At 41.2% G+C, this 23,001-nt stretch overlaps 1 protein-coding gene across 6 annotated transcripts in view; it reads right to left on the reverse strand.

Moving 5' to 3' along the window:
* The window catches only part of ppp6r3 (protein phosphatase 6, regulatory subunit 3), a 29,707-nt gene extending 7,905 nt beyond the window's left edge, over positions 1–21,802 (reverse strand). For 2 of the 6 annotated variants that reach the window (XM_084018546.1, XM_084018544.1), the window contains exons 1-19: positions 21,621–21,800; positions 15,924–16,094; positions 15,556–15,787; positions 14,555–14,741; positions 14,235–14,372; positions 13,534–13,599; positions 13,176–13,288; positions 12,794–12,907; positions 12,247–12,373; positions 11,852–12,004; positions 10,121–10,270; positions 9,809–9,873; positions 8,243–8,358; positions 7,760–7,845; positions 7,394–7,480; positions 6,234–6,331; positions 3,241–3,295; positions 2,635–2,765; positions 1,679–1,794 (exon numbers count right to left, since the gene is read on the reverse strand). In XM_084018546.1, the coding sequence (XP_083874672.1) occupies positions 1,679–1,794; positions 2,635–2,765; positions 3,241–3,295; positions 6,234–6,331; positions 7,394–7,480; positions 7,760–7,845; positions 8,243–8,358; positions 9,809–9,873; positions 10,121–10,270; positions 11,852–12,004; positions 12,247–12,373; positions 12,794–12,907; positions 13,176–13,288; positions 13,534–13,599; positions 14,235–14,372; positions 14,555–14,741; positions 15,556–15,782 (2,029 nt within the window). In that variant the 5' untranslated portion in view covers positions 15,783–15,787; positions 15,924–16,094; positions 21,621–21,800. Of the gene's footprint in view, positions 1–1,678; positions 1,795–2,634; positions 2,766–3,240; positions 3,296–6,233; positions 6,332–7,393; positions 7,481–7,759; positions 7,846–8,242; positions 8,359–9,808; positions 9,874–10,120; positions 10,271–11,851; positions 12,005–12,246; positions 12,374–12,793; positions 12,908–13,175; positions 13,289–13,533; positions 13,600–14,234; positions 14,373–14,554; positions 14,742–15,555; positions 15,790–15,923; positions 16,095–21,620 lie in introns of all 6 variants that reach the window. The other 4 variants (XM_084018547.1, XM_084018545.1, XM_084018542.1 and 1 more) reach the window with 4 other exon arrangements.
* Positions 21,803–23,001: the final 1,199 nt, after the last annotated feature.

Genomic DNA, 23,001 nt, shown 5'->3' on the forward strand with positions numbered 1-23,001 from the left:
CAAAAGCTGCTGGGACGATATCCTTTGTGTTTAAAGAGACTGAGCAGACTTTGATTGTGCATTACTACTGGGTTGTAACTAATTGGTTAATTTCAATCATTCTGTGAACGTTCTGTGTTATATGTTATACACAGGCCAAATAAGTTCAAGTCTGTTGTCAGTACTTGTTGTTACAATATTATTCTATGCACTTTTTGATTTTACTTGCTGTTTTGATACCGTCTCAGTTGCACTGTGCAGATTTGCACCAATAAATAACTACACGAGTTGTTACAGTATTATTCTCTCTGCACTCTTTAGAGAATATAACTAAAAAGCTATGAATTTAATTGTTTTGCTTATAAATGCCTTCTCGTTGACCTCATATCACTTTATTAAAGAAAAACACATTAGTTGGTAACTTTTCATTGTGCCCCTAAAATTACTTGTGTGCTACTAGATTTTTCAACTTAGTAGCACACGTGCTACTTGGGAAAATGCTAAGCGTCAAGCCCTGTTAGTGTGCTCTCGACTGTGTGTAGGCTCTCTGACCCCAAATAAGAAAATGGGAAAAGTCAGAATCTTCATGAACACTGCATAAGTGAGTTTTAAGAAGACATTTCTTAAATTGCAACATGGGCATAGTCATGCTAGTTGATGTTGTTGTTGTTCACATAATACAGTAGGGTTTTAGGGGTGGGTATTCTTCTCTGATTGGCTTAGACCCCGGTCTAAAAGTTTTTTTTCGTACAGAAAGTTGCCGTGCCCGCAACACTGGTCTCCCCTCGCTCCGTAAGATACCGGTCCTTTCTCATCGTCTCCTCTCCCGTAAGATACCGGCCCTGTCTCACTGTCTCCCCCCGCACCGTAAGATACCGGTTCTGTCTCACATGTCTCCGTCTGAGTCTGTGTCGCAAACCGGGCGGTCCGGTCGGGTGTAGTTTTAAGAACCGGTCGTTTGATCCAGTCTCCGGTTCGCCGCAGGCGGGCCGACATTATACAGTACGGCCAGAGCCAGGATGGGAACGCTGCCTTTACTGTCAGAGCGTCGTCGTTCAGAGTCGTTAAAAAAGCACCAGAAGCACAACCGGGACAGGTGCGTGGTAGGCCGAGCAGCCCCCTTCCCCTCCTCCCTCCAGCAGCGTCTCAGCATCAGGCAGCCACAAACCGGAGCAGTGAGGAGTCAGACATGATAATAACATTTAACACTTTTTAAAAAATAAACTTAAAATGCTCGTCTTTGGTGATATTATAAACTATTTAGGTTATTTTGATTTCTTGTTTGTGTTGAGATTTAAATAAAGAAAAACATCCTCATTTATCTTTAGCTTTTTTCACTCCTTTCCCTCTTTTCTTATCTTTATTCCTGTTTATAGTCACGTGTTTATGGGAGCTATATATAATGTTACTTTTTATCCGATTACTTGATAAATCGATGGAATAATCGGTATATTACTCGATTACAAAAAGATTCGATAGCTGCGGCCCTAATGTCAAACCTATGTGCATCAACTTTGGGCCTTGTCACAAATCAATTCTGATCTAACGCAGATTTAGCTCTGATCTGGAGACTTTGTCCAGGAGCTCTAAAATCTGTCTGGGAGCTTGAGTTGTGTAGTGTGAGCTGGGTATTATTAGGGTCCATTTGTCATCATCAGGGTCAACATTAACTCGTCTTGGGTTAGGGTTAGACACGTACCTGTGTCGACTTCCATTCGGTCATCGGTGCTCGGGTTGGAAGCTTCAAAAGAATCCCTCTTCACATCCTCCTCCTCCGAGTCTGTGCTTTCCTCGCTGTCCGTGCTGCCTGAACTTCTGAGATGGACATACAGATAAAGTTATTTCTAATCCGTCTCAGAGTTCTTCCTCAGCACATAACGGTGAACATGCAGAAAGTCCAACGGCACCATACAGCAGTATACAGGGCTGAGAGCTAGTGCTGATTGATTATCAATTGGTAGAAAGTGAGCCAATGAGTGATTTTGGCATCCCCCTGAGGTGGTAGTAGTAGTGTTTCGATGACTACCACCGTGTTGTAAAGATCTGCAGCTGTCAGGTAAGTAGAATAAAACTGTGTGAGATATAAGGTGACATAAAAGGTGAAACAAATACCTGACTAATAGATAAATACATATCAAAAGGGTTCGATGTAACATATCTGAATATAAACATACACATAAAGGTAAGTAAAATACAAAAGATAAATAAGTGCTAAGGTACAAAACCAATAAAACACTTAGTTGAGGAAAGTATATTTCAACCAGGTGTAAGAATATGTATGTGTATATCTCAGCATATACACGTTGTAGGTAATTTAATACATTGAATAAATAGATAATAAATAATCTAAAGGAGACGCATGATAGATAAGTGATTTCAAATGGATTCTGATGAAACAGTGATAAATCATTCTCTCAAGGTCTTATTGAGTGTATTTATATACGTGTATTTAATGGATTACATTAAAGGAACCCTCATAAGTAATTATTACTCCAACTCCAACTCCTACTAATAATAATAAGATTAGAAGAACGCTGCCCCAACCCTGTGGAGACCTGTCAGTGCTCATGTTTAGGTTAGGTAATGCACTTAGTCAGCGAGGCTCCTCTCTAGTATCTAGAAAGACAAACATCAGTGTGTGCATGTGTAGATGACCTTGGGCGTCTCTGTGCCTCTGGAGCGAAGGTCACATCTTTCTCGTCCCAGATATCCTCCTCATCTGAACCAGCGTCTTCAAACTGCTGGATTTTCTCCTTACAGCGAGCTTCAAACAAAGCTATATTTGCCTGGAGAAACACACAGGGGTCACATGCTTAGAAAACAAACAATTTGAACATGTACCGTACAGTCACATACAAACTAGTGTTGGATCCTACAGAAGCCGCTCAGACGGGAAGCAGACATTAACACCTCCAGTATCTAGGAGCTACAGCAGATCCACATGGGCTCACATCTTAAATTTGCGACACGGTTCCGTTACATTTCTTTAAAAACAGTGTTTGATCAAATCACTTTGTGCTTTGCTCCGAGCTTTAGGTTCAAATGCAAACTACAGCAAAGTTTTATTTTATAAAGATGACTCCCCATACTCTGCATGTGCTACACATTAGTTGTCTAGGAGGAATTTAGAATCTGCTTCTAAGTGATTTGGGGAAATATAACAAGCCATATAGATATAATAACACATTTCTATTTGCTGCACAATCATTTTTAATTTCTCTGACTACGTATATATTCAAGATTAATAATCAAAGTACTTACACTTTCATTTGTATTCAGTGAAAAATTGATGTCTGATATTCTATCAAAGGGAATACTGCAATGTTAAAGAGAACAGAGTTTAGTTAAGTTAGGTTCGTTAGGCATTCACATATATGGCAACACACAGGCAGACAGGCTCACAGCATATTCAAACACTAACACTAACACTTAACCTCACCCCCATGCCGAGTTCACGCTGACACAACGACCGACGCTTTGGTTCTTTAAACTCAAAGTGTTTTCTGTTCTGCTCAAAGAAAAGCTAAGACTTATACCAGGATGTGGTAGGAAAAAAAAACATGTTTTTACAAGGAAGACCCATTCAACATTGCTTAGTGGATGGCAAAGTTCCCCAAAAATAATATTCTGTACAAAAACAAGTCTATCAAACACTTGAGGAAAAGTCCAACATTTGGCGGAATTATTTGCCACCTTACACAAAGTCAGATCAGAATAACATTAGCCTAGCTTAGCACAAAGACTATCTAGCCACTAGATATCCTAGCAACCGCCCAACAACACCCACCAAACATACTAAAGCTGTATCGAGAATAGAGCAGCAACTAACAATTATTGTCATTATCATTTAATTTGCTATTACTATTCTCAATTAGTGATTTATACGGATCAGGGGTATCAAACGTGCGGTCGGAGACCCAGAACCGGCTCGCCAAAGGGATTAGCAACAGGCTACATGACAACGCGGTCCAGAAGAGGCTACTCATCAGGCTGAAAAGTGTCTGGTCACTGTCTTTGTGTGTCACAGCACCTTTCAGTGCAGAAGGAATGTAATATTCACCTCCACTGTCACACTCATTGTGGCCAGAAATACAAGAAGCTGCCGGGACAACCGAGAACAGATAAAGATAAATAGATAAATTAATTTTTGGTTTGATGAGTCTGGATTTAGTCGTAGCTGAGGAATCAACAAGATCTCACAGGCTGTTCATGATGCGTCATGTTTTTTTTTGTAAATTAATTTTTTTCATGAATTGTGAAGATTTTTAGATTGGACTTCTTTTTTTTTTTTACTTGAAAAGAAAGGGAAACAATTGTCAAATTTGGCTGAAACCGCTGATCTAGATATAGAAACAGGTTTTATTGTCTCCAACAAGTACATTTGTTTCCATGGAGTCTGATTTGATACAACATTGTATAGATTATTAATTTAACTGAATGGAGCAGTAAAAAAAATGTATCCTCCTGGTCATTATTATGAGACAAGACCAGGTTTGTGTGGTTTATATTGGTAAATCTTTGACCATTGATTCTTATGATGAACGTTATATGAACTCATTAAACTGTGGCTGATTACTTAACGTTCATCATTAGAATCATCAGTCGACTGAAGTCAGGTCACTCTGTCTGTTGAATCACTTCTGCTGGTGTGAATGTTACTTGGTATGGCAGTCTGTGACATCACTGTATGAATGTTGACATGCAATGTGAAGCCCTTTTGAGCGGTCGGAAGACTAGAAAGGAGCTATAGAGATGTTACAACCGAGTTATGACCAGGACACACACTTTTTGAAAGTGTGGAATTGTTTTCATGTCACACATTATGAACAAAAGGCATTAAGATGGGAAGGTTTATAGTTTAACAGCTGGCAGTTCCCGGTGCGTCTCATTGTTGTGCTGAGCGAGGCTAAAAGCATGCTGGCCTCTCGGGGCTGGAAAGACTTGACTACAATAGATGATCAGGACCAAGTCAGATTAAGAGTAAATTAAAGTCCTAACCACATATGAACCCAATAAATCGCCAGTGCCATCAGTTTATACCAGCCTAAAGATCCAACACCATCATTTCTCCATCTAACCACTATTGCTTTCCCCCCAAACGGTTAATATTAACTGCAGGAGGGGCAGTTATTGTGTCCTTACACCTTACCTGCCAACTTGTGCATTCATGAAAACTGGCAAGTACCTGACCTGTATACAGTGTGATTTTAAAGCAGCGGTGCAAATGAAGACCAGTGTACATTTGTTCAGACAAGTCAAGTTCCTTCCACATTGATGTTAAAGAGCAGGTCAGACACGCTGCAGACTAGCAGACAGACTTGAGCCTCAACAAGACCGGGAGAATCATCAAGCCAACAACAGCTCTCACCCTCACGGTGAAACAGCATCATGTATGCCAGACAGAGGATTCAAGACAGCCAGAAGTGTTGCCATGTGTTCAACCGTGTGCTGTTTGCTGTTGTCAGTTACAGCTTTCAGGAAGATCGAGCCTCCAGTGATCCCGTCTTTACAAATGTAAACATGCATCTAGATCTAGTGTAAGTGAAAAATCTCTCTTTTGACCTGCTCTTTTACCTCTATTAAAACGGTATAACAACCTGGTGTTTTGCTTGTTGCACCCAGGCCAAAGTCTGATAACCCTCAACCCAAGATGTTTGCAAAAATAAAAAGGCTCTTCTTCAAACCACAACCTTTTTGAAGTGATGCAAACATTTAAAAAGGGGGAAACTAAACAGCCATCTACCACAACCATTGTACCCCCATGATACCCCCAAAACCAGCTCGCCCTAAGGAACATAGAAGAGGAACATAGAAAGGGACAGCACACTACAACACAAAAGCTGGATATTATTGTTTCTTCTCTTTAAGCCATATTCTGTATTTAATATGGCAGCCATAGTAAAAGGTAAATGAGGCACATCTCGGAAGCAAACTGGAAATATAAAAAAGGTATCTGGTCTAATCCTGAGTTTAGATGCGTCAACTAATGCTGCATGACATTCAGTGGCATTTAGATTTAAATGTCAAAAAGACCAATTGGAATAGGAATCAAACATCTTCCTATGTCATGGCATGTATAACAACAGGGCAGGGATGAAGCACTTAAAAAAAGGAGAAATTAATATTTTATTATTGAGATAATAAATACCCAATAACCTGCCCACCAGCTTTGTAGTGTCATTTGCGTCCTGTCCCTTCAGTGTTACACAGAAACATTGAGACAGCAAGTCCAGTCATGCAGGATGAGTACTCACTCCACAACATCGTCCTGATCAGCAAACTCTTCGTCATTGAAGCCGAACTGCTCAATAAAATTGGACGTCATTTGTTGCATCTGATAATCAGAAAAGGCCTGGCAAAACCCAGGACCAACGATAATGATATAGTCTTGGCTCTACACAAAGCTGGTCATTACTTGCAGTACAGAAAACAGCAAATATACACATAGTAGGTTGTAAAAACAAAAGAATGTGTAACATGAAGGCTAGACAGGTTAAAGAAAAAAGCAAAAACATGCATTTACAGTCAAATGCCAAAATGCTTTTTTCATTAGTTAAAGAAAAACATAACAGTCAATTGTATTTTATTTAAAGAAACAGTAAAGTTTTCTAAATTACATTAGTAGTTAAGTGAATTAATTAAAAACGCGGTTGAGAGATGTTCCTGTAGATGGTTAACTGCACGACCCATAGTCACTAAATATGTTTTATTCAAGTTTAAAGGCCTGTTCACAGTGAAACCGAGTGTTTCAACAGGTTGATACAGTTTTACCTGTCCTAGTGGAGAAAAGGAGCGTTTTCATCACACCTCAACGATAAACCATTAAAACACACGTGTTCCTTTTCAATGTCAAAACAAACTGCTGTCAATTGCATTATCAGCCAGAAATGAGTTTCTGCATCATTACTCAACGTATGTGGCCTGTACCACATTCTTTATAGAGAACATTACTACTTCAAGCAGCTATTAAAAAGGCGTGTCACATTATAATAATGATAATGCTCTTCCTTTGGTTGCTCTATGGAGGCCGACATAGCTAGGTCATGTTTCACTGGCACCTTTTTGTCATTTAGGTAAAAGTAGATGTAGACAACTAGTACAACTAACATATGACCAAACAACCGTGTATTATTCTGATTGAGGCGACCATTTATTCCCTTTGTATACAAACGGGTTAAAGGTAATTGTGTCCAGTTGTTTATAGTATACTGGTCTCACACGAACCACTTTGATGAGGTGTTATCTAGTTACAATGCATAGATGATTTGCCTCCCACGGCATAACAGAGCTTCTGTTTAAGACATGGAACACTAATGATAATTTATATATCAGCTAGGTCTTCGTGGCTATGGGCCTGCTTGTGTGCTGCTGCTGTTTCTGTGTTTGTGTTTGTGTGTGTGTGTGTAGGTCTTACTTGTTGTAGAGAGGAGTCCTGGTGAAAGCCACTGTCTTTAAAGTCCACCTCATCATCACTGGAAGAATGGATGTGGTGTGTGTTCACCTGGAGAAAAGGGTTGGACTTTGAGAAGAATAGTCTACTGAACAGGCACAATTGTCCTAACATGGTGTGGTAACATAAATCGGTCTTGATATTTGCCTAAATCTTTCTGAAAATGTACAGTGCTGAGAGATGGGATCCGTTCTCAGAACACTGTAGGAAAACACCAGACAATGTGCTGGACTACAGAGACAAGACAAAAAAATGGCAAGCTGCCTAAATGGCTGCAATGGGCACCAACATGTATAGTGAAATAAATATGATCTTCATGCAGTTACTCACCAGGTCAACAGTGTTCCTCTTGTTTGTGTCAGACAGCTGCCCAGAAATAAATGCCTCCCATGTGTCTCTGTCTTCTGATGGGAGCTCTGTGTTAACACAGACACAAACACACTTCTTATATACACATACACACTCCACTTCCAAATATTGTACACAAGCTAAGCACTAAGTGATGCCAGAGGAAGTCCCAGCCAGTCACCTTTATCAACAAGAGATCTTCACACCGAACACAATAGAGTCAATGGTCTCAAAGTGAAAGACGAAGGTGAAGCTAATTTGCCAGATGAGAACAGAGAGATGTGAGCCCTCAGACAGAGAGATGCGAGCCCTCAGACAGAGAGATGCGAGCCCTCAGACAGAGAGATGCGAGCCCCCAGACAGAGAGATGCGAGCCCTCAGACAGAGAGATGCGAGCCCCCAGACAGAGAGATGCGAGCCCTCAGACAGAGAGATGCGAGCCCTCAGACAGAAGAGAGTCCTTACCAGAGATGAGCTGTTGTATCTGTGGTCCGTTAGGGCCTTTGTCACAGTTATGAACTATAGAGTTGGCTATTCTGGTCAGGTGACCCATGTAGCCTCGTCGCCGACCACCTTCTGCCCTAAAACGCACACAAACACATCAATACAATCATGAGGACATACCATAATTAGTCTTTCTGCAGGGTTGAGTCCTAAAACCTGGAAATGAGTCAGCATTTTCGGCACTTCCTGTTTCCTCGTCTCAAAGTCAACCTGTTTTTTGACTGGTTTTGTTGGATGACTGAAATAAGGTCGGTTGTAAACAAAAGCTTTAGTTTGACGTTTGTTCGACGATCCAAAATACATCTGCAGATAACCCTCTCGTGAATTTTTCCTTTAAGAGTCTTCATAAAAGCTTAATGAGACAACAAAACATTACGCTGACTAGTCTGCCTTTGCGAATGTTCACTCTCATGTGACTGTGGTGAAGTTCCTTTATAGCCGAGTGTTATATTATAGCCATCAAGCTTATCACTTCTGCTGATCGCGTTTATCTTTCATCATAAAAATCATAACAAGCAGTTTGAAATGAACAAAACATCTAAGTATCATAAATGTTTGTTTGCCACACAACTTCTTTTCTGCAATAACCAAAAATTCAGTGGAAAGATCCTATTGGCTTATTGTTGAGGAACCAGTGCAATGCTAACTTCCTTTTGGCATACGAAATATGTCTGCAGCTCTTGTTAATGCAGCAAAATTCCTTTGTCACACACTCAGACTTCCCCACACGGTTTTTTCCAACAAAATTGTGTCATGAGGCATGAGGTTTTTACACCTCAGCATCTCCTCTCCTCATTCCTGTGTGGGCGAACCTCTAAATCATATCTGTGGGCCTTCTACCCCGAAACAGCAGCGTTAGCATTACACACCTCCGCTCTGGCAGTGAGAGAATTCCTCTCGGCTCTTTCAGCCTGAGACCGAATCATGCAACAGCTCTCAGGACTCAGCCTGACATTCCTCCATTCTCAGCTGAGATGGATGAGATTTAAGGATAAGAAGCATTTTTCCCCAAAAGGTCTGGTGTATTTATGCAAGTTTATAATCCAGAGGGGAGCAGCTGCAGTTGTTGCTAACAGGAAGCTTAGCTTGTGTCTAGTTGTAACATTAGCACTAAAAACAAATAAACTAAAACTAAATTAAAAACTGCACCCACTATGCACTGCTTCATTCACACTGTAATGTTACTGCTGGCTTCATACTCACCATCACACAGCTGAGAACGTCTCAGCTGAACTGATCTGTTTAGCTTCATACTGCAGCTGCTGATAAATGATGTTTCTTATATCAGGTTATTGTAGCAGCTGGGCGGCTCGTTAGGCTCAATGATGAAGGTTAACGTCACACTACCTTGTACAAGTACACGAGTACCGTATCGGGCCCAATACCCTACACTGGTATCAGTGCATCCCAAAACCAAAAATCAAATCAAATATTTGGACCAACCCACTTTACTGCAGCATATGTTAACTTAATAACTTAATTGTTACACTGGGACAAAGACAATTGCAGCCCAAGCAAAATACTTACTGTTCTTTCTCGTTGGAACTCCAGGCTTCTAAGATTCTCTGTATAAACTGGCACTTTTGAAACAGCTGGAGGAAGAAAATAAAAGTAAAAATTAAACACAATTCAAAACAACTCACACGCACGCACGCAAGTTTTTGCATTAACACGTTAAAATGAAAGACATGTGCTTCATGTTAGTATTTTTTATATAAAGACAGCTTTAGACAGCTTAGTTTGCTAAAGTCCCAGAAGTGTCAGCTAGAGCACACCTAAGCATTTACGTCTTAATTAGGAGATATTGAAGAGGTGATGTAAATCTCTTTTCTATCTTACGTGTTTGATGAGGATGCTCTCCCTGGCGTTCTCCTGCTCCGTGTCTGGCTGGATGTCGGTGGGGGCTGGGGGCATAGCCAGGATCATGGCTGTGCAGATCTCCACTTGAATGTGGAGGAAGTTGTTCCAGATGTACTTGAAATACATATCCTAGAGAAGAAAATAAAACCATTATAAATACAGAGATATTAGTAACTTTGATTCTATTTCAGATATTTTATATAGCCCAAACATCATAAATTTGCCTCAAAAAGCTTTACAATCTGTAGAGCAAATTACATCCTCTGTCCCAGGACCCTCAGATCCTCTCAAAAACTCCCCAAAAATATCTTTTAAAGTGATGGTTCGGAGTAATATGCACCCTAGTTCATTTCCACAATGACATCCAGCCAAATACCCCCTCAGAAGCATTTTTAGCGATGGTCAGCATTGGTCAACATAGGGCTATCATCCGAATGGCTTAGTACTAGTGCTATGGCACAGTGTGTATATCTCGTAAATGACCCCACTAATAATGCATGGAATGTTACCAAACTTCTGCAGTAGTACACATAGGGTCTGTACTCACAAAACGAGGCATTTGAAAATTTGTAAGTACACCAGGAGTTTATTTAAAAGAACACTTGCCTGATAGCTTCTATCCTCGGCTACTAACGCTATTATAATAATACAAGCATTTATAAAAATGTGTTGACCTGATAATACAAGCATTTATAAAAATTCAGTGAAACGTTTTCATACTCTCGTGTGAAACTCGCATCACGGCATCGGCTGGGTAAACACGGAAGTGGCGTCTACACTGCGGTAGTGTTAGTAGTAGTAGATGTACCATCGCGCCAGTACTACGCTGACCATCACTAAAAATGCTTCTGAGGGGGTATTTGGCTGGATGTCATGAATACAAGGAAAGTAATGAGAGGCAGATACAGTGAGGAGGGATCACTCTTCCAGGATGGACAGAAGGGCAAAAGATAAGTTATAATTGAGATGGTCTTTGTTTCTTTGGTCTTTGTATGTTGCCATCATTTAAAAGTAACACAAATGTTTTCAGTGACACACTAGCCTCCTTATCCAACCATGGTGAACCAATCTCCCGTTTAAAACATTGAAAACTCTGTAGCATGTCTCTCATGCATGCACGCGCTGAAAGACAAACAGGGAGAGAACCTTATTGTCTTTACCAGTATCAGTACCAACTTACAAATAAATATAAATATATGTAGTATAGGCCAACTTATACAGTTGTGTTCAAAATAGCAGTCCAACGTCACTAACCAGATAAATCACTGTTTTTGGTAGAAATTATATTTCGACATGCCAAATAATTTACTAGTAGGTGTAATAGAAAACAAAACATACCCAACAGCCATGACAAGCATGCTGCTGATTCTGTGTACTTGAATCATTAATTGAAAGGGGCGTGTTCAAAATAATAGGAGTGTGGAGTTCACTTAGAGAAGTCATTCATTCTGTGAAAAAACAAGTGTCACTCAGGTGGCCCTTATTTAAGGACGAAGGCAGCACATGTTGTACATGACGGGCATTCATGGGAAATTAACTCAGACCGGGTGAGGAGGACCCTGAGCATACATTATCCTTAATCCATAATCCCAAAATTTTACAGTTGTGAGCTGTCGGTCGGAGGCACTTATAACTAATTCGATTTTTACTGTAGTAAGAGTGTAAAGGGCAAAAAAAGGAACACAAATACAAGAAACAGATATTACTCACGAGTATGACTCCCAGTGTGTTGAGGTTGATGAGTTCTGTGTTGATGCTGTGTGTGTTGCTCTGCAACAGACTGGCCACCAGTCTAACCACATTGAGCCTGGTGTTACCCACAGGGGGGTCCAGCACACCCCATGTTGTCTTCATCACGTTGGCCTGTTGGTGGAGAATAAACACTGCTCAATATGGGGGTCACATACTGATTCTGTAACTGGACCATGTGTTATCTTCAACTGTGTTCTATGAAAAGTTGTTTACATGCTAATTGAAACTGAACTGGAAACAGCTGATAATGGGTTGGACTAAAATGAGAGTCCCACACTGCGACCTTTGTACTTCAGTCTACAAGACATTTTATTCATTTTAAAAATGCTTAAAGCTATCTGTGTGGATCTTACCTTCGGGGGTTCCAGTAGCAGCTGGTGAAAGTCTTTGAGTCGGGGTCTCACGGCCTCCAGGATGCTGTGGTTGACTGAGAATGAAGGGTGGGACATCCCAGGGGGGCAATCCATGTGGCCTTCAAACCTATAACATAGAAAACTATAAGATAATGAAGTAGCTCACCAAACACAATGTGTTTCCGTCCATGAACAGTGGTTTAGGAAATCTTGTAATCTCGCTTGTTGTTGACAACCCTATGATCAGGCAACTACTCATGTTTCTGTCAGACTTTGTTGTAGCTTTCCTTGATCTAATTACTTTGATATATAGAAGATATGTATAAACAATTAAAATATGCAAATATTATATAACATGTAATACTGTATAAAACCAAAAGGTCCTGGAACAAGCTATTTGTAAAATCTGTGAAATCAAAAACTAATATACCTAGTCATTCTTATTTTATGGTTTTCCTTATTTCACAACAACAGACAACAGTCTCATCATTAACTACATCCAATATCAAATCCAAATGTCAAGAGTGGCAGAAGCCACATGACGTACGCTGGTCTTCTGGTCTCAAACAATGTGAGGAGGATCTGGATAACACTGACAATTGCAGATTCATTCTTCTCCTTGTCGAAGATGTTAGACAGCAGCTGCTCCACCGTCTCCTGCCTGAGGAGGACAGACATGAAGATGAAGGGAAAGCAGCCTTCAAAGTGACTTGGCAAGTTGCAGTGCAGGCTGTTTTCAGTAGCTATTGTTAGAACACGTTTATTAACACACACGCTGTACGAAGCTAATTTTTAAATGCAGGGGGCGCGAATGAGGTGAATGATGCAGATTCTTGATTCATTCAGTTGAAATATATGAAAATTCCCCTCACATCTGGTGTAAACATACCTAAAGAGTTTGTTTTTTTTGTGAATAAATTCATGCATACTTTTCAAGTGTGGCTAGGAGTGGGTCGGGATCTGAGGAGCCCTGGACTTGGAACATCTGGTCTCGGCTCAGTCTGATGATCTCACACAGTGACTGGGAGGCATTGGAGTGTCTCTGAGTAAAGAAAGAACAAACCATAAAACTTTGCGTATTTAATCATGCAATCAAAGTCCTTATATTCCTGAACAGACTTAAAATCAACATGAGGGATTATAACAACATCAGTACCAAGTCAAACCAGAATTCTGCAAATGCGATGGTACTCGTATTTCTACAGTACTGTAGCTACTGAGACTACTGGCGTCCCATCATCCGATTCATATCGTGTGTGTGTGTGTGTGTGTGTGTGAGAAACTCACATCCTCATCTTGAGAAGGTTGCACCATGTCCACCAGTCTCTGAATCACCTTCTCCTCGTTCAGCCACTGAAAGACCACACACACACAATATTAGGAGGAGAACAAAAGACCTCTAACTCCAAGAAAGAGGAATATCTAAACATCTTCATCATTACATTCATGTAGCAAGTTGGGAGATTGTGTGTATTAAATTACGTTTACAATAAAACAAAGTTTATTTTGACAATACTTTTCTGGCTTATATGTTCACCAAGTGAGAAGGAACATCCTTCAAAAAGTACAGTTCATAGTCCTCTGCTGATGAATTCATCCTACTTATTAATCTAAAGCAAGTACCTAACAATACCTTAATTATGAATTACCGCAAAATATGCATATTGTGAACCTGCTTGCATGCAAATAGTCAAATTGGTGAGTAACTGAGTAAATAACTGGACCAACCAACTGGAACTAGCTCGGTAGATACAAACTAGAACATTCTGTTGTAACCATATAGTTTAGTCTTTCTCCTTTAAAATGTATTTAGAAACACTTCAAGGTGTTAGTTTACAAAACACCTTCAAATTTTCTGAATAGCATTTTTTTCCCCAGTTTGAAAATCAGAAGTAAAGACCAAGGACATCCCAAAACCTGCTGGATGAAAACTGTATAAGTGAACAGATATATGAGATATCTGATATCAAGTGTTGTTGGCTACCCACGTTGAGAACATCCTGCCGTAGCTGTTGTGGCTCAATGCAGGTGAGCATTCGGAGCAGCAGGTCCATGATGGCAGATGTCCCGATGTGTTTGATCATTAAGTCTACAAAGTCGTCCCGCTTACGCAGAAACTCCACGATCTAAAGACACAGACAAACCACACATACCTTAAAATCAGTACAGAGGACAAACCCCCTTGTTTGCTACAGGTTGAATATCCCGGTAGAGTGGAAAAGACTTGAAACAAACACTCTGATTAACGGTGATTTCTGACTCACGCATTTTGTTCTCAGATACATCACCCTCTTGTTTGCCGACATACCTGTTCAGGCTTGCGTCCTATGAGAATTGACAGGACCTTGGAGAAGAAACTGGCCAGTAGCGGGTTGAGAGGCGGCTCATTCTGGAGGAAACCATACAGTCTCATCAGCAGTTTTTCATCTTCCCCCAGTCTGTCGTTGATCTGGCCCACATCCGATGTAAGCAGCTCACATGAAATGTTGGGATACCTGGAAGAAAACAAAAAGCAACAGTTACAATACTGCCACCGCTGTATAGATTCCTCACCAATACCAGCGAAATTCTCGATATCACATCTGATAACACGATAAAAAACAATTAATCCTATGAACAGCAATATACACTCCTTTCACAGACATTTTCTAGGGGCACTGCAGGTCTCAAATCACCTGATCGCCACGCCTGTGGTACTGTATAAAATCTAGTATGCCATTTCTAATAGCCGTGTCCATACCTGCCTGGAGTTTTGTGATGGAATGTCCAATAAAAAGGCACCAGGCTCCCATGGCGACTTAGTACCTGGAACTATTCAAAGGCAACAGAAGCTTTTGCACACTAAAATAACCGCTATTTCTCAGCTAATACCAATTCTGTGATTGCCAAAATGATGATGCAAGATGATTTTCATTAATTTGATTGAGATATTCTTCTGATAACATGGAAATTAAAGTATTGTGTCAAAATTAAGTTTGCACATGACAGCAGCAATGTTCACTCATAAGTAACGTAATATGGAGACATTGAAGGGTGGGACATTCATTTGACTTGAGGTATTCTGCTTTTATCCAATAGTAAATTGTTTATGTAAAATCATATCATTGTTATCAGGCTGTTCCGTTTTTTTTGTGTTGTCGTTATGCCTGTGTTTGGATACGTCTATTAGTGTGTTTGTCCTGTACGCACGCATTGTTATGTTTCCATCACCTCTAGCGATAGTGGGGGTCGCCAGTCTCTGGCACTGTTATATTTGGGGTCGTGGGCTGAAAGGTTTGGGATCCCCTGCTTTACATCATGTTCTCTTACTTGTATTTCACCTTCTCCTCAACATCAGTACTGGGTTCCTGTGTGATGAAGGTGACCAGGTCCTCCATGCACTGTGGTCTCAGCAGGAAGTCCACCAGTTTGTGGTTCTGGGCCTTACACTCCTGCAGGACGTCGTCCTCATCCATCACCTCTGTCAGCGTCACATCCTCCTTCTCCAACAGCGTGTCAATGTGGGATGTGGTGTGGAGGTCAAATTTCCAAAACATGTTGGCTCTAAAAACAATTGTGCAAACATGAACATGTGTTATTAAAAACATTTTTTTTTTCCATCCATCCTTCATCAGAGGTTATCAGAATATTATCATTATAGTCTTCATCATCGTGTAATACGTCTTTTTTCTGCCTACCTCTGAGTATGTTAGAGTCCAGATGGCGGAGCTCAGGCTAAAAAGAGGTGTGTTCTAGTCTTTGGAAGTTGTGGCCCATTCCAGGCTAGCCAGATGGACAGATAGGTAGGCAGACAGCGGTGATGGAGAGACTGACAAACCGCACACATACAGCAGATTAACAGCACACACCTGTGAGGCGAGAAACAGATAGGAACATGTTGTTAAAGGAACATTTCACTTCTTTTTATTTTGATTACCTGTCATTACAAGAGGCTTCAAATAAACCCATACTATAAGCTAAAAGACAGTTTTCCATTTGTACTGTTCAACAATGTACTCCTCATAAAATGCAACCTTCAGCTCCTTCACATGCAGGTACACAAGATTCTATATAATGGCAGCGGGAAGCATGAAAATCCCTTCTTATGGCCGTCTTCATACCAACTTGAATCCTGCGTGAAAAAAACGTGGCTCTCTCAGTCTGATAAGCCTTTAAACGCATTCTCTCTTTCTCAAACACTACTTCATTGTCTCACTGGTGCCTTATAAACACCCCCCGCCCCCCAGCACCCTGTGCTGTTTTACCCAGGACTGTTTTCTTTCTTTTTCAAGCCTAATATCTACGAGCATTATCGGCTACAGGAACCACAGCAACAGCCAAACCATATACTGTGGAAATAATATTCACTTAATTATTATTATCATCATATTATATACCACGACAACAAGGGTGATGCCATTGCATTCAATTTGTCATACCATTTCCAGCTGTCAGGAACATGCTTGTTTTGTTGAGACAAAAAAGTGAGGAGGTCATAGTGTAGGACATTTTACCATGTACACACACCTCCTAAAGATGAGGAGCACTTGAGGCTGTAGCTAAAGATGCTAACCCTGAAGTAACAACTAGGGATGTCCCGATCCGATATTTGGATCGGATCGGCCGCCGATATTAGCAAAAAATGCATATCGATATCGGATCGGCCTGCACGGGAAAATCCCGATCCGGACTCCCGATCCAGTTTTTTTTTTAACTCCGGTCCGTGTTTTCCAGCGCACCGATGTAGGTAATACATTCCAGTTTTATTCCGTTTTTCCCCAAAGTCCGGTCCGCGTTTTCCAGCACACCTAGCGCACACCTCGCGACCTGTCCAGCATCCACTAAACAACAACATAATTTACATTAGGAGCGCCTCCGTGCAGCACAGTAGACTTGCTCCGCAGGACGCGCAGCCTCAACAATCCTCGCCGCGCGCTCCCGCTACGTTCGTGTACTTTACGCGCTTGATGTTGTTCTGATGCCGTTCCGCCTCGTTAAACCACCACGATGTCGCTTTCTACTTTGAAAACACGGAAAGTTGACACTGTATTTTGATAAGCTGTTGCACCCTTCAGACTCGTGGTGTGAGCGGAACCGGACCGGTACCGGAACCGGACCGGCTTCCGCGCTGCCTGCTCGCACAGATCCGCTCGTGCGCACATGCGCTGATGCAGGTCGAGTGTTGTCGATAAATATATGCACTCCTTCAAAACAACATCAAGCCATATTGTGTGTGTAGTATTAGGACGTGATGACGTGTGTACGGGCTAAAGCCCGTTTGGGCTGGAGCAGTGTGAATGCAAAGCAAGGGACTCCCTGTGGGGGGAGGATTGTTTTTGATAAGATGTGGAACTCTGAGTTAACCTATTTCTACCTGAATTTCTATGAACTTTTAGGCTGTGGAGTAAACCTATACATTATATTTTACTTGATAAAATAAGACAATATATGCACTCATGTCGTTGTAGTGTTTTACAGTATCTGTAGCTATTAATGTGATGCTCATAATTTTCCAGACATATTTTTCCAGCCCCTAATTTTGGATCATTTCCATCAACCGGCATCTTTAATCTTTAATACATGCTTGGATCGGCCGGTATCGGTATCGGCCGATACTAAAAGCTACAATATCGGTATCGGATCGGAAGTGCAAAAAGCTGGATCGGGACATCCCTAGTAACAACACAAGCACCCCTATGCATGTTCTAATGGCCAGGAGCAGACAGATGAGCACCATTAATCTATGAAATGCTCTACTACAATGTTCAGTTATAGTTATATCGGGTGATAAAGACATCGCCAATTCAAGTAAGTTAGCTACCTCAACTTGAGTTCACTTGCTTGCTGAAAAACGTAGGTAAAATCCTTGGTCCGAATACAATTCAGTAGGTGTCGACAGTTGAATGTGCTTTACAATCTACAACGTTTGGAGTTTAGGAACATGTGGTAGCTAAAGTTACGTCCTGATTCGGGGTGAGAGGCCAGTCATCACAGTTGCCTGAGTGACAGCAGTTTGAATACGGCTGGAAATTGCTGCGTTTTAAGTTTATAGTTTATAAAAGATCAACGCAATTTAATAATTAAAGTGCGTTGATCTGTAGAGACTTGCGGATCAGATGTATTCAGAACTTGGATTTCACAAGCAGTAACCAACACTGATGTTGTTTACATCAGGATTACTCAAGTATCATAGTAATTTCTCGTACTTAAGGTGTTCATCTGTTCTTGCTAATGAACCATAAAATAAATAAACCCAATGAAGCAGATTCTAGTTAGCTGCCAGAAGTTGACCTAACAGTTCAGCAAAAGTGGGATGAGAAAGGCTAAAGAGGGGAACAATTAAAAAAGGGGCAGGGCAGAACAAGGTGAACAGCTTTAGGGTGCACTCACACTACACCAACCACACCGCGCCCAGGTGATTGAGCCTAAAGTCCAGATTGTTTGGCTAGTGTGAGCAATCCGCTCCGTACACTTCCTCGGCGCTCCGAGCACCCAAGGTGGAAAAGACATGACATAGTGAAGATGTGTTACCAGGGCAACACGCCACCGCGGGATTTAACAAGCTCAAAGTGTAGGTCTGAAGCAGATAAAATGCCGATAGTTGCTCGTATGAGGCCACCGTTATATGCACACATGGTGTTACCCGACACGTTTATGATGCACAGCAACTTCGCCTGCGGTTGAAGAGCTGGTAAATATGTGAGACGAGCAAAAGTTCACCTTTTGTAGTTGTTTTGATGCGAGCTCATCAGATTTCCGATGTTCATTGAATACGTCACACGGCCGATGAGTCCACAGATGAGACGGGCCGAGCTGTGGGACGTCTCTCTTGTTCCGCAACGCCGGGTTGCTATCTAAACGCAGACACCGTAGTGGTGTTACGCCACAAACAAAGTTCTATCTAAACGCTCAGGTTTGTGGCATATTTTGACTCACCTTTCCGCCATTATGGCGGAATCCTCTGCCTACAAGGGGCTAGTGTCTTAACAACAAGACCAAAAACACAACAAAATATGTCAGTGTCCAAATGCTTTCTGCACTTTCAGCACTGTAAATGTATAATCATGGAATAAAAAATGTAAAAAAAATAAAATAAAAAACCCACAATAAGCAGTTTGGTGTACGAGTCAGTCACTCTCTGGTGAGCAGAAATAAAACGCCAGAGTAAAACAGCTAAGACAGCGAAGGAGAGAGCCGTGCTAAGACAAGGGCACAATGTCAGTGTTGCTCCACCGGTGTAGAGAATGTGTATATAGCGAGGTCACGATAACTAATACTTTAGTACCAAGTCACTGCATAAATCCAGGAAACAGGCCTATTTTACTCCAGTGAGCACCACAAGTACTGGTGAAGACACATTATAATCTGGCAGCTGGTGGGCAGCACAGCCCTGCTGGACTATAAAATAACATAATATCTTTAAGCGAGTGAAGGAAAACATAGGAAATTCAGGCACCAGGTGACAATTTAAAAAATATAATCCGCTCTCAGTCAATACTTGGCTGTGGCTAATAAGACAATATTTTCCAGGCATGCACATCAACACACGTCATCTCGGTTAAACACTGCCAGATTCCTTAATCAGTGTCAGGGATTAAGTGAATTGCTGTTAATACCACTAGATTTTTATGAGAGAAACCACCTGATTTCTTGGCCATGTACAGGCTAGGCTTTAACACATTTCTAATGGGGTTATATAAAAAGAAGTAAATATAAATTAGACAGGCTAGGGAATGTAATGCGGTGGAGAAAAAAAGAAATAAAAGGGAACATTAGTCATAGCTTTTTCCAAATTATTGCAATCAACTTTCATGACAACTGTCACTGAGATATAAAAAGGTCTGAACAATTTTTACAGCTGAAAAACATTTGAAAAGTTCAGACACATTTACTAGCAAGGCAAACATTGTGGTCTTACATTAGACCAGCTCAAATGCACCAACAACTGGAACAAAAGTCTACCCAGTCTTCAGTGTCCTATAGCAAATATTCCAGTTTGACATTAAAAATTGGGTGGTGAGATGAAGTAAAATTGATAACTAGCTTATAACCAAGTTCTCACTAACTGCTTTAAAAAGATGTGCTCAATAACAACAACAATATGTTCTTGTGTATGTGAACACAGTGGTTTACTACTTATATTGAAGAAGAGTGAGACGCCTGTAGCTAATATGCTCAATAATCACAACAGACGCTCAAAACTACTTAAAAGTCTACGTGCACGATCATGTCGTTTATTTAGGTTGTTTTCTCCAGGCAACAGCTGTCCATCGCTGTCAAAAGTAATAAATCCATAATCGAATAAAGTCTCACGTCTCTTAAGAAAGGAATAACATGCATCCCCTCAAGCATTATCCCCTGAATGAGACATAAACAAACAATGAGACATAAAGCTATATATATAAAATCCTCTGGGCAACCCCAGAGTACGTCTGGAAAACAGCAATAACAGAGTCAGATGGGGGATGCCAGTCCAGCAAGCTCAATCACGGGATATAAACAGAATCGATCTAGGCAGCAACTACTGACAGCTCAGATACATTTGACTAGTTCCCAACCTACGTAGTGTGCGCGTGCTCAAATTATATGACAACAGCGTTTTATGACTAAAATCAACAGAGCTCCACACACAGAATAACAGACAATTATACGGTTCAGAAATATCCAGCTTCTAATCCCGAACCAACCTTGGTCTGTATTCCCCCCCACCCCCGAAACGTATATTAGTCAGTCAGTTATACTGCTTTTTAGCTGGCAGTCTCACGCAATGTCGTCTTCACCGAAGGAAAAAAAACTGCTAACGTGAGGCTACTTAAACCGAACTACCTCAGAAAAAAACTTTAAGGCCAACAAATCCTGGTCATTCAACTTCGCTTACGTAAAAAAAGCACAGCTCACTAACGCGATTTTCGGACGAAATACTACGTTTACAGTAACGTCAGTTGCATGTACATTCCAGGGCCCCAAACAGACAGACTAGCGCTAACTCAACAGAAACGCACCGGCTCAAGCGAACGGGCTAACGTCACTAGCTATCGTTAGCTATTGTTAGCTAAGCTGGCCACCTAAAAATCAGGATCAAACCAACGTAACGGACTCGCGTTGCATCGAATCGACTGGTATTAAGTGAGCTATGACACCGAGGCTAATCGTCTGACAGATCGGCCGACTAAATAACGCCGCGGCTTCACGCTACATAACAACACTCATGTTTTAACGTTAACATTACCGTTACCCCCGTCCTAGCTAGAGGCACACCGAGAGCGTCTGACGGGTACAGCGTTAAGATGGCCAAGAATGCTTCTAGCTAGCCAGCTAACGTTAGCCGGCTATCTAGAGACCGCTGGCTAATCGTCGCTTCAGCACCAAGTGGATGGGCTAGCAAGTGTACCTACCGACAGACAACGGAACACGGCGAGTCTCCAGCATATAGCTTATCTTGCCATCGGTCCCGGGCCTCAACGAAACGAACGCCGAGAAAACTGGAAATTCAAGGAGGAAAATAAAGCGTTTTAAACTGATCCTGACAGGCGCGAAAAGGTAGATCATCGGAGGGCACTTTTCAAGATGGCGGTTCCGTCAACTTCAGCGACCCCCTCCCCCACGACAGCTACAGCACTTGTCACTCACACGGTCACGGCGAGCCTATTGGTTGGAGACCCGTCGCTCAAACCAGGTCTAGACGTTTCATTGGCTACAGAGCGCTGTCACGTCACTGCGTTATTTCGTTTAATTAAACGTACGCTGTGGCCCGGAAGTGCGGGATTTACACTGATTTATTAACTGTAAATGTGTAGTGAAACGCACTTGGTCACAGAAGAACTCAAGGGATAAAAACACTTTATCTCATGATGTATATTATCATATTTGGGTAAAGTCCGGTGAGTGTGAAACATTAACCCCGCTCGCACGTTTGCTTGGCATTACAAATCGAACACACCTTCACAGTGGGAGCACGCCCTTGGCTCAGCGAGACACGCCCAGTTTACTGAGCGTAAGGCGGTTTTCACCTTCGGCCTCGAAGTCAAACAGAAACGGAAGGGGTGTAACCGACCGGGGTAAACACGCCGGATATAACAAATCCTGACGCAAACTCAAAATCACAATTTAAACTCCTGAAATACCTGAAATATCTCACATCTGCATTATGACCAACATCTGCAAAAGTTGTGTACAAATAAGAAAAAAGCTAGCTAAAATAAATCGTATAGTATGTATGTATGTATGTATGTATGTGTGTGTATGTATGTATGTGTGTATGTATGTATGTATGTATGTATGTATGTATGTATGTATGTATGTATGTGTATGTATGTATGTATGTACGGTATGTATATATATATATATATATATATATATATATATATATATATATATATACACATATATATATACATACATATATTTAAAATATCCATGCTCATAAATAAACCAGTATGGACATTAGAATGGATGTAATTAATATAAATCAAGTGTGTAGTATGTCTAGTGTAAACACAAGCCAAATTTAAATCCCAAATGACACAGCTCTGAAACATTTAGAGAGCAGTTAACAGGATTTAGATTTTTTTTTATTAATTCTCCCATGTTGGTCTAGCTCAACGGATGACGATGGAAAATGTCCCCATCTCTGCAGCTCCGATGCTGTTACACCCCGATATAGTGGAAGAGGAAGGAAGTGGAACACATTTATGACACAAACGCACAGGCAGCTGTAACTCGATTACTCAACGCTCAAAAGGAGAAACATGTTGAAATGTGTAGAAACACATCTGA

The sequence above is a fragment of the Eutrigla gurnardus genome, assembly GCF_963514095.1.
Source record: "Eutrigla gurnardus genome assembly, chromosome: 9".
In the NCBI taxonomy this organism is placed as follows: domain Eukaryota; kingdom Metazoa; phylum Chordata; class Actinopteri; order Perciformes; family Triglidae; genus Eutrigla; species Eutrigla gurnardus.